This window comes from Schistocerca americana, chromosome 3, assembly GCF_021461395.2.
Source record: "Schistocerca americana isolate TAMUIC-IGC-003095 chromosome 3, iqSchAmer2.1, whole genome shotgun sequence".
NCBI lineage: Eukaryota > Metazoa > Arthropoda > Insecta > Orthoptera > Acrididae > Schistocerca > Schistocerca americana.
The window spans coordinates 206516946-206531451 of record NC_060121.1 but is presented as its reverse complement, the minus strand read 5'-3'; the positions used below and the strand labels follow the sequence as shown (position 1 = coordinate 206531451).

At 40.2% G+C, this 14506-nt stretch overlaps 1 protein-coding gene across 1 annotated transcript in view; it reads right to left on the bottom strand.

Annotated features, from left to right (window-relative positions):
- Nucleotides 1–14506, bottom strand: part of LOC124605976 (integrin beta-PS-like) — a 183033-nt gene that overhangs the window by 52104 nt on the left and 116423 nt on the right. The window contains exon 7 of the mRNA XM_047137941.1: nucleotides 4608–4871. Within this exon, the coding sequence (XP_046993897.1) occupies nucleotides 4608–4871 (264 nt within the window). The remainder of the gene's footprint in view (nucleotides 1–4607; nucleotides 4872–14506) is intronic.

Sequence of the window (14506 nt, the reverse complement as noted above, 5' to 3'; positions counted from 1 at the left end):
GCTCACCCACATGCTATTGTTGTAACCCAAAATGCTCTACACAGTGTCAACATATTACCTTGGCCAACTCATCAACAAATCTGTCTCCAGTCAAGCACATATGCTACATCATTGGATGATGACTCCAGTGTCATCTACAAAGAGCATTAACCGTCCTTGTATTGACTTTTAAGTGCAACGGGCCTGGAACTCCATCCCACAAACTCACATCTGGCATCAGTATAACAACACAATGCATGCGTCATTACAATCTTGCAGCCAACATTCTGGCAGTTGCACTGGTTATTAATGTACGAGCATCTCACTTTGGCAATGGTTTATCTCTTACTTACATTAACCGATGATTTTGCAATGTTAACCATTTAAATGTGTTACCTAGACAAACATATTCCCAAAGTTTCATTACTCTAGATTAATTATTTTTTGGTGTTGCAATTTTTTTCCATTAGTATATACTATCCTGTCAATTAATATGAACACCTGTCAAAAGCCTGAAAACCAACTTTTGCGGTGGACCATTACAAGATGTGTAGGAAGGGGTCAGTGATTTCTGGGAAGTACAGTCAGGGATGTGGAGCCATGCTGAGTCCAGTGCCATGGCCAGCTGCTCCAGGTTTCTCAGGTGAGGATCTATGACACGAAGAGCCCGATCAAGGTGGTCCCACAGAATCTTGATTGGGTTTTAATATGGGGCATTTAGTGGCTACGGGAGTACGGCAAACTCATCCTAGTGTTCTTTGAACCACACACGTACTCTGCAAGATGTGTGACATGTGCCAATGTTCTACTGATAGTTGCCATCAAGCTGGAGAGAAACAGACTGCATGCAGGGATGGGCATGACTCCCAAGGATAGTTGCATATTTGTTTTGATCCACTGTGCCTTCCAAAATGATAAGATTACTCAGGGAATGCAGTGAAAACATAATTCATGTATAGTTTTTATTGTCAGATGTTTCATGCTGTACACACCAATGGCATCGGTCTGATGGAACATAAAAATGATTCATCTGAACAGGCCACCTGTCTTCTATGACCCATGGTGCACCGCAGTTGCCTCGGTGCCAGTTTTGGATAGCGCCGTTTTACCATGCACTGTATAGGAGGGATGTTCAAAAAGTAAGGTGACTTTTCAAATTGCACAGGCAATGTACATTCTATTATCAATCTTTTTTTTCACAGTTTCAAGTGTACAGCATACTTTGTTTGTTTTTGACAGATAGAAAGGTTAGATATGTTTTAGTGTGCTCAGTGATTTTCAAATATTATAAAAATGGAGCTAAGCATTTGCATCAAATTTTGTGTGAAAAATGGAATCAAGTGCTCTAAAACACTTGAAACGTTGACAGTGGTGTATGGTGAGTCTGCTCTAAGGAAAAAAATATGTTGACAAGTGGTACAAGCTCTTCTAACATGTCTGAGAAGATGCCAATGATGAACCTTGCTCAAGACGCCCCGGCATATCAACAACAGATGATAACTTTGAAACTGTAAAGAAAATTGTTTTGGAAAATTGTCGGATTACCATAAGAGAAGTTGCTGAGGATGTTGACAAATCGGTCAACTTTTGTCATGCAATTTTTTTGGATGTTTTAGGCATGAGCCATGTATCAGATTTGTTCCAAAACTTCTCAATTTAGATCAGACGAACCGTAGCATGAACATCGCTCAGGAGCTCTTGAATGACATCAGTGATGATCCTCATTTGCTCAAAAGTGTCATGACTGGTGACAAAACATGGGTTTACAGCTATGATGTCGAAACCAAAGGCTAGTTGTCCCAATGGAAGCATCTCAGAGAGCCAGGACCAAAAAAAGCACACTAAGTTCGATCAAATGTCAAAGTTTTGCTCACTGTTTTACCATGGCATCATGAATTTTTGCCTCCAGGTTGTACAGTTAATAAGGAGTCTTACCTTGATGGTATGCACTGTTTGCAACAAGCAATATGCAAAAACACGTCAGGAATTGTAGAAAAACAATTCATGGCTTTTGCATCATGACAATCCACCTGCTGATTAATTGTTGTTTGTGAGAGATTTTTTGGCCAAAGACAACATGACAATCATGCCTCAGCCACCATACTCACAGGATTTGGCTCCCTGCAACTTTTTCCTGTTCCCAAAACTAGAGAGACGTATGAAAGGATGAAGATTCTCAACGATTGAGGAAATAAAAAGTGCATCACTGGAGGTACTCAAGGCTGTACCAAAAAGTGCTTATGAGAAGTGCTTCGAGGATTGGAAGAAGTGTTGACACAAGTGTACTGTATCTGAGGGGGATTACTTTCAAAGGGACAACATGAATATTTTGAATAAATAAATATTTTTTCATAAAAATATAGTCACCTTTACTTTTTGAACACACCTTCTGCTGTAACCATGGTGGCATGCAGACAGTTCACAAACTTGTCTATTTCAGAAATGCTTTCACCCTTGGCCTGAAAGCCAAGATAATGTCCTTTTGGACGTCAGTTAAATCATACCATTTCTGTGTTACAACAACAATTACACTGTTTTCCATGGCCTGCAACATGTCTTATATAACCTCCGTTGCTAATATGTTACTGGATGCTGATGTCAGACATAGGTGGTGGTTGTGACTGGACACACACACACACACACACACACACACACACACACACACACACACACACACACACAGGGTGTGAAGATATAAGTGCAGATATTACTTATATTTTTATATGTGGTATCTTAATATGTACATACATCAGTATGTTGGTTGTTTTTTCTCTGTGTCAAATAGTCTTCCCACAAACACATCATAAACTTTGTGACCTGATGTTTTCTGCATGTTTGTAACTGCACAATTAAATGGACTACACTTGTTAGTATAAATTACCCATTTTGCATCCTTGTGTCCACACTTCAATACCTGGCCTCCCACCCAGGGGAAAATAAGGATTAATGTCTTGGTCTTGCCACATGTACTTGAAGTTCTTTTCCAACCTAAAGGCATGGTACTCCTAATAGCTATAATAATTAGTTTTCAAGTGAAGCAAATCCTGATGTAATGTTTTTCGCTACACTGTCTTCAGCCACCAATAGAAATATCTGCACTTAACACCAGTTACACCGTATATACAGAATTTTACAGTGCAAAAGCATTGTAAAATCCTGTATATACAGTGTAACTGTAAATTACTGAAAAATATTACAAAAACTTGTAACATTAAATGTCAGTTGCTACAACATTTTAATTTTATTTGTTTTTCTGTCTACATGACCAGTCAAAATGTTGGTACAGCAGTACCGCTTATTGTGTTGTCATTGCGCCACTGTTTGGTTGAGCTTATGAAGAGATAATGAAAATGAGTTGTTGGAATTGAAAGTGAATGAGATAATGAAAATGAGTTGTTGGAATTGAAAATGAATAAGCCTTAGAGTGTGTGACACTGTAAAAAATATATTGCATGTAACAGTTTGCTGGTGAATGTAATAAATGGAAGATTGTACAATTTAAACTACAATTTTCGACACAAGACTGTGAACATGTTCCATAAGTTTCATATGTTTTCTTGATATTTTTGGAGTTAAGGAGACAAGATTTTGACATAGACTACAAAATTGCAGTTGAAACATGTAAGTAGATATTTTATATTTATATCTGCCTGATATATATTTAGTTTAGAAAAATTAAACTGTGGATGAAGTCTTAATCACTTAAATGACTGTTGCTGAGACATTGTGGTATGTTGCAATAATACCTACAAATATCTTTAATCATTTGTCCAGTGATCGTAAAATATGTAACAGGCAGCCAACCAATACGAAATGGAAACAAGAATCTTCTGAATATTTCATTCTTATCTGCAGATAAATTTTCAGCTAACAACTGTTATTATGTGTATTATAGAAGACAAAGATGTTTACTTTTGATGTAGAGCTTAAAAATATTTCACTAGCAACACAATTAATGTCAAAGACTAATATGTCCTATTTCATTAAATTTAAGCAGTCACAAATGTTGACGTATCATGCATATGTAGCTGTAAACTGACTTGTTCAGCGTCATTTCTGTAGTAACTGTGGTAGTAATGTGTTCTTATCCATGAAACTATCAATGTGTTTGCACTACAAGAGTGACAATCAGATATAGTGCTTCTGTCCTTTCAGCATTTTATAGTAATACTGCTAACAGTGAGTCTGCATACACATCATTTCTGAGAAATGCCTCTGAAAGATTGGCCAGATTTAAAGGCACCTTCAGTCCTGATCTGTATGAACTCATTTAGTTCTCTATATTGACTCATTTTGACAGAAAACATGACTACGGTGCTGATACATTGTTTCTGCACATTGAGTGCAGAGCCTGATGCCACACACAGCATGAACAGTGATGTATTTAGACACTTTTCTCCATGGAATGTAATTTTTCTTTCCCAAAAGTAGAGTTTAAGATGAAACATAACAAATGTATTTATACATATTTAAAATTGTTTAAGAGTAACACAAAATGGACACACGGCAAAACTGTACTTAAATACTTGTAAAGACAGAATCACATGATGACATGGACATTTTGTTTACAGACCTGATGAAATAATATTACTGACTTCTTTATTTCTTATTAATTTGTCATTACTTACATTGTATTGATTTTGCAATAGTGTAACTATGTTGGAAGAATCCTCCAATAAAACTTCAACTCTTGATCCCAGTAATAACTTCTCCAGTTCTTGATACACTTCAATTCTATTGCTTGTCACAGCAAAAATTACATGCGCAGATTCTTCTTGAACTCTCTGAGTAATTAGAGATATTGAAGGATAGTCCTGCGATACTGACATAGAATAGTAGCCTTCACTATCTAAATGACATTCACCGTCATTTGGAATTATGATGCCCCCTAACTGTAACAAAATATCATGTTATAATTTGAACACATTATCTTGCCTGCTATTAAAACTTGTAAAATGAATAGATTATTATATTGCATGTTTAGTGTTGTTCTTTTTTTTTTATTTTATTTTTTCACAGTTCTGTGTTTTATTATTCTATTTTGTTTTCTTACTGTAATTGGTGTCTACATTATGATTATTCTGTGTTATTTGCATGGAGGTCCAATTTAGTATGTAAAAAAGAAAATCAGTAACAGGTAAATGCAAATTGGGACTTTAAAATTCACTGAAAACAGAATTTGTGCTAGAGTGAAACATTTCCCAGTAAAATGTTTCTTAAAAATGAAAATACAACTAAGCCAGCAAATGTGATGTTTCATTGTGCTAAGATAATATATGTTTTATGTTTACTAAACCGTTACATTGCATAATAAATGTTTTTCAAGTGTGGCTCTGTTATCAACATTCTAATCAGTTTTCATGAGTAAATCAGTGCAAGACATATTCCTGTGGTATCCATATTATTTCTAATTTCCATAAATAAATCAATGCACTGCATAGTGCTATGTATCACTTTCACAAGCTATACACTGGAGCTGATAATGGAAGTATATGTTTGTGAGCAACAGTTACCTTCTCAGTGAGGCAAATACATTTTTGATCAGAAAGGGACAGTTTACACTCAGAAGCAAATAAAACAAATTAAATGCAGTTTAGGCAAACTCAGAAACTAAAATAAAGTCAGGTAATGTCAAAAGAGTCATAAATTCTTATAACCCTACATTAATTAAAAGCTTAACAAGAGACTATCCAATCTTACTCACCAGAAGGCTCTATTTCACTCGAAAGTAATACTCACCATCTCCATTGCATTACTAAGCTACAATTGCTCCCTGGGTGGTGCTAATAGCCTTGACAGATGAACCTGTCACCAAAATGTTGACTGTAAGGGTGAAAAACAGGTCAGAGAAGCCTGTCTTGATACTGCTCAACTCAAGCACGTCATCATACAAGCGAGTTCTAAGTTCGAGCTGCTTGTGGATGTTCTTTGGGGGAGCTCATACCATAGTGTACATAGTGAAACATCCTGGAATGATTGTGTTTGATAATAGTAACGTGTTGTCTGATTTAAAAAGTTTTGCAAATTAGAGATGGTGTCCCAACAAATTTAATAAATCGAAAATGCATACAATGTGAACAATTTTGTACATGGCAGTTGAGCTCACTGCCTTAGATCATGTGAACCACATGAATGCCTGGAAATGAGAATTCTGACAAGGATTACAAAGTTGCAAATGAATTAGATAAGTACAGATAATGTACAGAAAGTTCTGGTTGAAAATTACAAATTATTTAGGAATTAAAGTAGTCGACTGACTGAAAGGCAGAAGTGCTGCATTGTCGATAGGTACACAAACAAAATGTACAGAGCTTGGTTAGATTTTGGAATGCACTTCCGTGTTCTAGCTGTAGGAAAAACATGCACAAAAGCACACCCACAGTCACTCACATGCACATGTACGCCTCTACATTGTGCTCAGTCGACTGTGTGTTTGTGTGCATGTTTTTCATACAGCTAGAAAAAGGAAGTCCATTTGAAAAGCTACCCAAGATATGTACCTTTTATTTGTGTACCTATTGACAACTCAGTGCTTCTGCCTTTAGATGTGTACAAATTTTACTTTAAATTTGTTCTTAAGTGATTGTCTGTGGAAAGTGAGTGGTAAGTTACATTACTCAAACAAGATTGTTCTGTACACAACTGGAGCCTCCACACTCTACTGAACTGCACTCAGAATGCATATTTACTGTGCTTCCTTTAAGAGATGCTTGTGCATAGTGATTTACTGTAGTGAAAAGAGTATTTACAGAGAAGTTTTGATTTTAAAAAAGCATCAACTATGCAAGTCATGAGGGTGATGCAAGATGTTTTTTGAGCAGGTTAGTTTAACAACATGTTAATACATGTTTTAAAGAAAAAGGTATCATGTACTGAATAGGTTGATTGGTTGGTTTCGGGAAGGGGACCAAACACCAAGGTCATCAGTCCCATTGGGTGAGGAAAGGAAGTTGGCCATGCCCTTTCAAAGGAGCCATCCTGGCACTTGCCTAAAACGATTCAGATAAATCATGGAAAACCTAAAACAGGATGGCTGGTCATGGGTTTGAACCATCATCCTCCTGAATGTGAGTCCAATGTGCTAACCACTGCACCACCTCGCTCAGTCTACTGAACAGGTTATTGGAGATTATCAGTTGCAGAGATATATACTAAGAGGCAACTTTGGAAGAAGTACAGTGAGTTTAGCAAACATGTTTTGGCAACATGTATTGATTTCTCTGTGACATATGGCTGTAGAAATAAGAGCAAAGATGAAGTTCTAGGCTGAGATATCAAAGGTATTCTACACATGCAGAAGATTGTAATAAGGTGGTGTCACTTCACTGATACTGTGTAACATAGTACTTGAAAGAGTCATCCAGAAATGAAGCGAAATGAGAATGATGGCGACATGAATGGATGAATCCATAACATTTGCAGATGGTTTCACATTTGTCATACAGTTGGAGCTTAAGTGGTCAAGGCAAAGAGCACTTAAAACGAAAGCAAAACTGGCCTGTAAATTAATACTAAGAAGATGAAAATGATGGCATTATACATGGGAGCGCCCAGAGCAGTACATAGCAACCTCTGGTTTCTTAATTGTATGGAGTGGAGACCAAAATGTTTTTGAGCACCTACCATTTAAAACTGATGTACCTTCACTCTTGACACACACACTTTCAGAGATCGTGCATCCACACAATTCACAGGCTCATGTATAGTGGCCACTTGAGTTGGCCCCCTGGTGTGCTCTGGTGAGCTGCTGAGGAAACAATATTATTTAAGCGATTGCAAATGAGTACTGAGACTATTCTGTACCCTATGTTACTGTTGCCCAGTCAATGTGTTAAGTGCTATGCACAACCCGTATCTTACTTGTTGTTCTATAAAGTACTATGTTCCATAAATTGTGTTTGTTCTTGCTGTAGAAAACTTGGTGACGAATAAGGGTTATGTTTTCTCTGCATGTTAGTGTCAGTACTAGGTCTTCTGACAAACATCTCGGAGGAAGAAATACTCCAACATATCATTACCCAGAAGCAAGCTTGGTGGAACAACAGGCTCTCACCACTGTTCTCAGTCAGGTGGCCTCTGCATGTTCACAGAAGGTTACTCTCCTGTCAATACAACCATCACCCTTTCCAGCATATGATGAATCGACTGATAGTTGGCACTCCTACAAGACACATTTTCAGGTTCCTCCCATGGACAATGCAAACCTGTGTAGGGCTTTCTTCCTTTCCTGGATTTTGCCATGTGTTTATCAGTTGTTATGCCAACTTGCATCTTTGCAAGACCCAGCCAGCTTATCATTTGATGAAATGTGCTAGCCTCTCTCAACCTATTACTGTTGCAGAACAGATGTCATTGCAATGCATGTAGAATTTTACTGTTGTCGGAAATGCCCAAACTAATCTTGCAAAGCCTGGGCTGCTGAATTTCAAGGTTTGAGAAGTTGTAAATTTGTCATACTATCCATCACGAATTCTATGCTGATCATATGGTATGTGATGTTATTATTCATCTAGCATCAGATAGGGAAGTCCATGAAAAAGCACTGCAACAAGTGTTGAAAGAAAGCCCACACTGAATTGGTGTGTAACTCCTCTTCAAACATGGTGGGTGCAGAAGTATTGATGGACATAAACTGTATCTCTACAGTGACTATCTCCCTGAACAAATTATTTATTGACAATTTGTATTTAATAAACCACTAAAAATGCAAGTGGACACAGGAGTTGCAGTGACTTTAGTAAACACATAAATATATATGGACTTGGGTTTCCCTCCCCTCACATAGGTTTCACAGAAGTCAGTTAGCTACACTCCTGTCTCTTATAAATCTGTTGTTCGCTGTCTTACCTTCCTAGTAGTGGATCATTCCCATACTACAGACATGTTCTTGTTGGATCCATTTAACACTTTTGGTTTCTCCATTGAGGAGGTAAATTTAGTGTCAGATCAATTCCATATCAGCAACTGGAGGCCCCCTGGTCTAAGTTTTGATCTCTGTTTTCCCCTTATTTAGGTTGTGCTACCTGATTTCAGGCCCATATTACCATGAAAGAGTCCATTCGCCATCATTTTTGTCAGATGAGCAGGTGTCTGTCACATTGTGCAACTCTGTTGAGACCAAATCCATTCATTTGACATCACTCAATGTCATTCAGCCTTTTTCTTCCAGTTGTGGGGCTGCACCACTGGTCATTGTTGAGAAGCTGATAGGTAAGCTTCGTCTCTGTGGTGTCTTTAGTGTCATACGATTGATGCACAGTCTGGGATAGATACATATCCTTTGCCCTGCTGGGATGAGTCACTCGCAAAATTATCATGTAGCCACTTCTTTTCCAAGGTTGATTTGTTGGAAGTGTACCTACAGGACCCCTTGAATGAGACCACTAGGTGCCTTCTTGTTTTCAATACACCTTTTGCTCTGCAACAAACTTTTGGCGTCAGTTGTGCATCTCCAATTTTTCTGGATTTTTTAGAACAGCTGACAGCCTCTGTGCCTGGCTGCTTCAGTTAACTAGAATATATTTTTTTGCATTCTTCCACCGAAGGTCACCTTAGTAATCTCCGATCGTTGTTTTCTGTTTTGCAGTCTGCAGGTCTCAAGTGTAATCTTGCCAAATCTCAACTTTTTCAGACATCAATTGAGTACTTTGGTTTTGAGGTTTCTTGCACAGGGGTCAAGCCATTGGGTCACCATGTTGATGCAATTGCAGCTTTGCTGTGGCCGACCTCCATTAAAGAACTGCTGGCATTTCTAGGTAAAGTTGTATACTAGCATAAGTTTTTGTGCATAAAAATGTGCCTTTTTCTGCTCCCCAGCCAGTGACTGAGCATTTGCTTTGCTTAAATTTGCACCCTGTTGAGCCACTTTTCAGTTGGATCAGCATTTCATGTTGGCTGCAGATGCCGCTCAGCATGGCTTTGGTGCGGTGTTGGTGCACAAATGTGCGGATGGGTCTGAACAACCCATTGCTTGTGCTTCTAAGACTTTAAATCCCTCTTAGCAGTGGTATTCTCAGATTGACAACGAGGCTTTAGTGATTGTGTTCACCCTCAAGAAATTTCACACCTTTGCATATGGTTCTAAGTTCCATTTACTCATGGATCATAAGCCATTGGTTGTCTATGTAGCCCTTTGGCTTCCATGCCAGACAAGGGAGCACATTGTCTGCAGAGGTCAGCTCTCCTCCTCTCCTTACCAGCTGACAGCACAACAGCCCAGTGCCAATGCCTTACCTTGCCTTCTGATTTGGTCAGATCCAACATTTGATCAGGATGAGCTGCTTTGTTTCTATTTAGATACTGAGAACCACAATGATGTCAATGGTTTTCCCATCAATAATGCCAAACAGCATCAGCTGTTGCCACAGATCCTGTACTTTCGTGCAACATGGTTGGCCAAAAAATCCCCAGGCAATGCCTCATATCCCTTGTGTAATTACTTCTCCCACCAGCAACGCCTTTCTGTGTTTGACAGGGTTCTTTCATTAGTTACGGAGGACACTGCTCCCCGGGTTCTGATTCCCACTTCCTTATACTGTAATGTACTGCAGCTTCTACTACAGGTCAGTCATTGGGGGCCCCTCACACTGAAGCTTCCCCCTGCTGGTTGTGTATTGGCCAGTCTTCCATGGGGTCATTATGCAGATTATCACCACTTGCACTCACTGTGTTCAGCATCAGGTGGCCCTGCGGGCATCTTTTCCACCCTGGCCAATGTTATAGTGCCCATGGGAGCATCTACATATTGATTTTGGTAGGTCTTCCTAAATCAGTATTGGCTCACTATAATGGACATCTACTCCAAGTTTTCCTATGTGGCATGTTGTCTGTCCACATCCACGGTGGCCACTATTTTTCCCCTGTCTAAGGTTTTTGCAACCGAGGGCTTGCGTATGGCATGGTTATTGATAATGGCTCACTGTTTATTTCTCAAGAATATACTTCTTTTTGCCAGGCTAGTGCTGTCAGCCGTATCAATGAGCAGGGTGGCACAGTGGTTAGCACACTGGACGGGAAGACGACGGTTCAAACTTCCGGCCATCCTGATTTAGGTTTTCCATGATTACCCTAAATCATTTCAGGCAAATACCAGGATGGTTCCTTTGAAAGGGCATGGCTGACTTCCTCCCCTAATCTGAGCTTGTGCTCCATCTCTAATGACCTCATCGTCAGTGGGACATTAAACACTAATCTCCTCCTCCTGTTAGCCATGTCACAGCTCCCCTGTTTCATCCTTAGTTAATGGTGAGGATGAACGCATGGTTTGGACATTTAAAACTCAGATGCAGAAGTATGTATCCAGCAGGCCTCCTGAAGCTGCTTTACACCATTTTTTGAGTTTGTACCATTTCACTCTGGTGGGGACAAGAGACTGGCAAAGCTGCTACATGGATGCCACCCACAGATCCTCCTTCACTTGCTGCATCTGACACTTGGTCCACCGGTGTCGCTGGCTCCATAACGGTTCTGGCCGAGTGTGCCTGTCTGGACTCGTGGTTTTGCTGCCAGCCAAACAGGGTTCCTGCCGTCATTGAGTGCCACTGGTCTGGTGCCTGTGTGTTGTCCACACTCCTGATGGGCAGATGTTCCAACACTCTGGCCAGCTGTGGCTATGCATGAAGGGCCCATCACCTCCCCCGCTGCTGCTGATGCCTGTTCCTGTGTTGCAGATGGTCCAGTTCATGCTGCAGCGGGAGTCACTGCCTGGAAGATCACTGTCTGGGGTTCCTGCCTTCAGCACCACTTTTTGACCACCGTTGCCAGTGCAGCACTCGCTGCACTTGATGCCACAGTCACCTTCGCTGCCTGTGTTGTTAGGTTCTGTGCGGCTGTCATTTCTGATGTCCCCATTGACCTTGATGAGGATGTCACTAACGAGATGCTGGCCCAAATCCTGTTCTACTGCCTCTCATTAGAGGGGAGATGGTGTACCAAACAGCCCTTACCTATGAACGTCAGCTCCATCATTGGTATTTTCCATGACTCATAATCTCAGGGCCTTGTGAGATCAGTGCTTTTTTCCATGGTACGAGTGGTTTTTCGGTACCAGTGCTTTTTTTCTGTACCATGTATTTTTCAGTGCCTGTCTGTATGTGGTTTCCCTACCCCTCTAGAAGGGAGGAGAGATGTACCTTCACTCAGGACGTGCGCTATTTCAGAGATTGTGTGTCCATACAGTTCACAGGCCAGCTTATAGAAGCCACCTGTGTCAGCTCCCCTGGCATGCTCTGCTGGACTGCCCAGGAAACAGTATTATTTAAGCAATTGCAAATGAGTGATCAGCCTCTTCTGTGCCCTGTATTAGTGTTGTCTAGTCAGTATGTTCACTGCTATGCAATATTGTGTCCTATGTGTTGCCCTATAAAGTACTATGTTCGATAAATTGTGTTCTTGCTATAGAAAAAGCTGATGATGAAGCAATAGATTACTGACACATCCAGAACATACTTCAGTATGAAACAGACTATGAACTTACACTATATCTAACAATAAACCTAAAATAAAGCCATGTAAATAATGATTGCTCTAGTGCTACTTTAAAGACTGAAGGCCATGACTACTATAAAGGAAGAAGATAATAAACTATTATTTGTTACTGGAATATTTTGAGGCATATCATTGGCCCAATGCCAGATATGGATATCTGGTGGAGAAAGAAGACTCAAGAACTGTGTAAATAACTGACAATGTAATGTTGTCCATGAGATGCAGGCAGGGCAACTTTGTCAGACAAGACAGGCACTGAAACCTGTGCCAGACTGGAACTCAAACCCAGGACGTTTGCCTTCCACAGACAACTGTTCTATCAACTGATCTACACAATCAGAACTCGTGGCCCATCCTCACAGCTTTACTTCCATCTCCTATCTTCTATCTTCTGAACTTCACAGGAGTTCTCCTGCAAAAGTTGTGGAACTAGCATTGCTGGAAGAAAGGATATTGGGGAGATATGGCTTGACCACAGCCTGGGGGATTGTTTCCAGGATGAATTTTCACTCTGCAGCAAAATGTGCTCTTATATTAACAGGTCTGGAAGCTTAAAATTGTATGCGAGAATGTGACTTGAACCTGGCACCCTTACCTTTTGTAGGCCAGTACTCTATTAACTGAGCTACCCAAGCACAAGTCATAAGCTGTTCTCACAGCTCTCCATCCTCCAGTACCTTGTCTCCTATCTTCCAAACTTCACAGACGTTCTGTGAAACTTGTGGGACTAGCACTGCTGGAAGACAGGAGACTGTGGAGACAAGACTTAGCCACAATCTGGAGAACTGTTTCCAGAAAGAATTTTCATTCTGCAGCAGAAAGCACACTGATGTGAAACTTCCTGGTAGATTAAAACTGTATGTTGGACTGCGACTTGAATCTGAGAACTTTGCCTTTCACGGGCAAGTGGCCTACCAACTAAGCTATCTTAAGCACGACTCACAACCCGTTCTGAGAGCTTTACTTCCGCCAGTACCGCATTTCCTGCATTCCAGGCTTCACAGACGTTCTCCTGCAAAACTTGCAGGATTATCACTTCTGAAAGAAAGGATATACCTCAGACTTGCTTTAGCCAGAGCCTGTGAGACTGTTTCCAGAATGAATAGTCACCCTGCAGCAGAGTGTGCACTGACATAAAACTTCTGGCAGATTAAAACTGTGTGCCACACAGGGACTCAAACCTGAGACCTTTGCCTTTCATGGGCAAGTTCTCTACAAACAAAGCTCCCTGAGCATGACTCATGACCATCCTCACAGCTCTGTGAGAGAAAAAGGTCCCAGGTTCAAGTCCTGGCTTGGCGCACAGTTTTAATCTGCCAGGAAGTTTTATATCAGCGCACTCTCTGCTGCAGAGTGAAAATTCATTCTCGATTATGTGTCTCTCTCAAGCCTGAAAACTTTTGAGTAGAATCTGTGATGGCCAGTGGATCTAATGGAACATGCCAATTTGACAGACTCCAGAAGCAGTGGTTGGATGAAGTCATGTATGACCTATGACAGTTGAGAGTTGAAGATAACTGTGTAAAAAAAGTTAAGTAATGTTGGTACTAGAGGTAGATTTTGAAAGTGTCACTTGACATTCAACATCCATAAATGCTGAGATATGAGTAAGTAATCATGCAGTTTAAGTCAACATTTATACAATGAAATGTCAATGAACCTTCCCATGATTATAAGATACTCGGAAGCCCGTAAGTTAAAGAACCTACAAAATGTGTGCAAAATGTTGAACATGGTAATAAAGTGTGTACTAAAAGATGCCCTGGCACCAGTATGACATGTTTCAAAGTGATACTGGTGCAAAGAAAGAAAATCAGACCATGTGACATCATTCACGCCCTAACATACTTCATGTGAACTCTGTCACCATCACATCAGTCCCTCTCTGAATGCCAGCAGATTTTAGTATCCTGTTCCACAGGCACTTCAGATCAAAAAATGGACAGAATCACACTGCAGGCTAAACTGTGAGTCATTTGCAAGCAGGAAGTTATCACACTGCTAGTGGGTTCACTCACAATGGTCAAGATACTACTTTCAT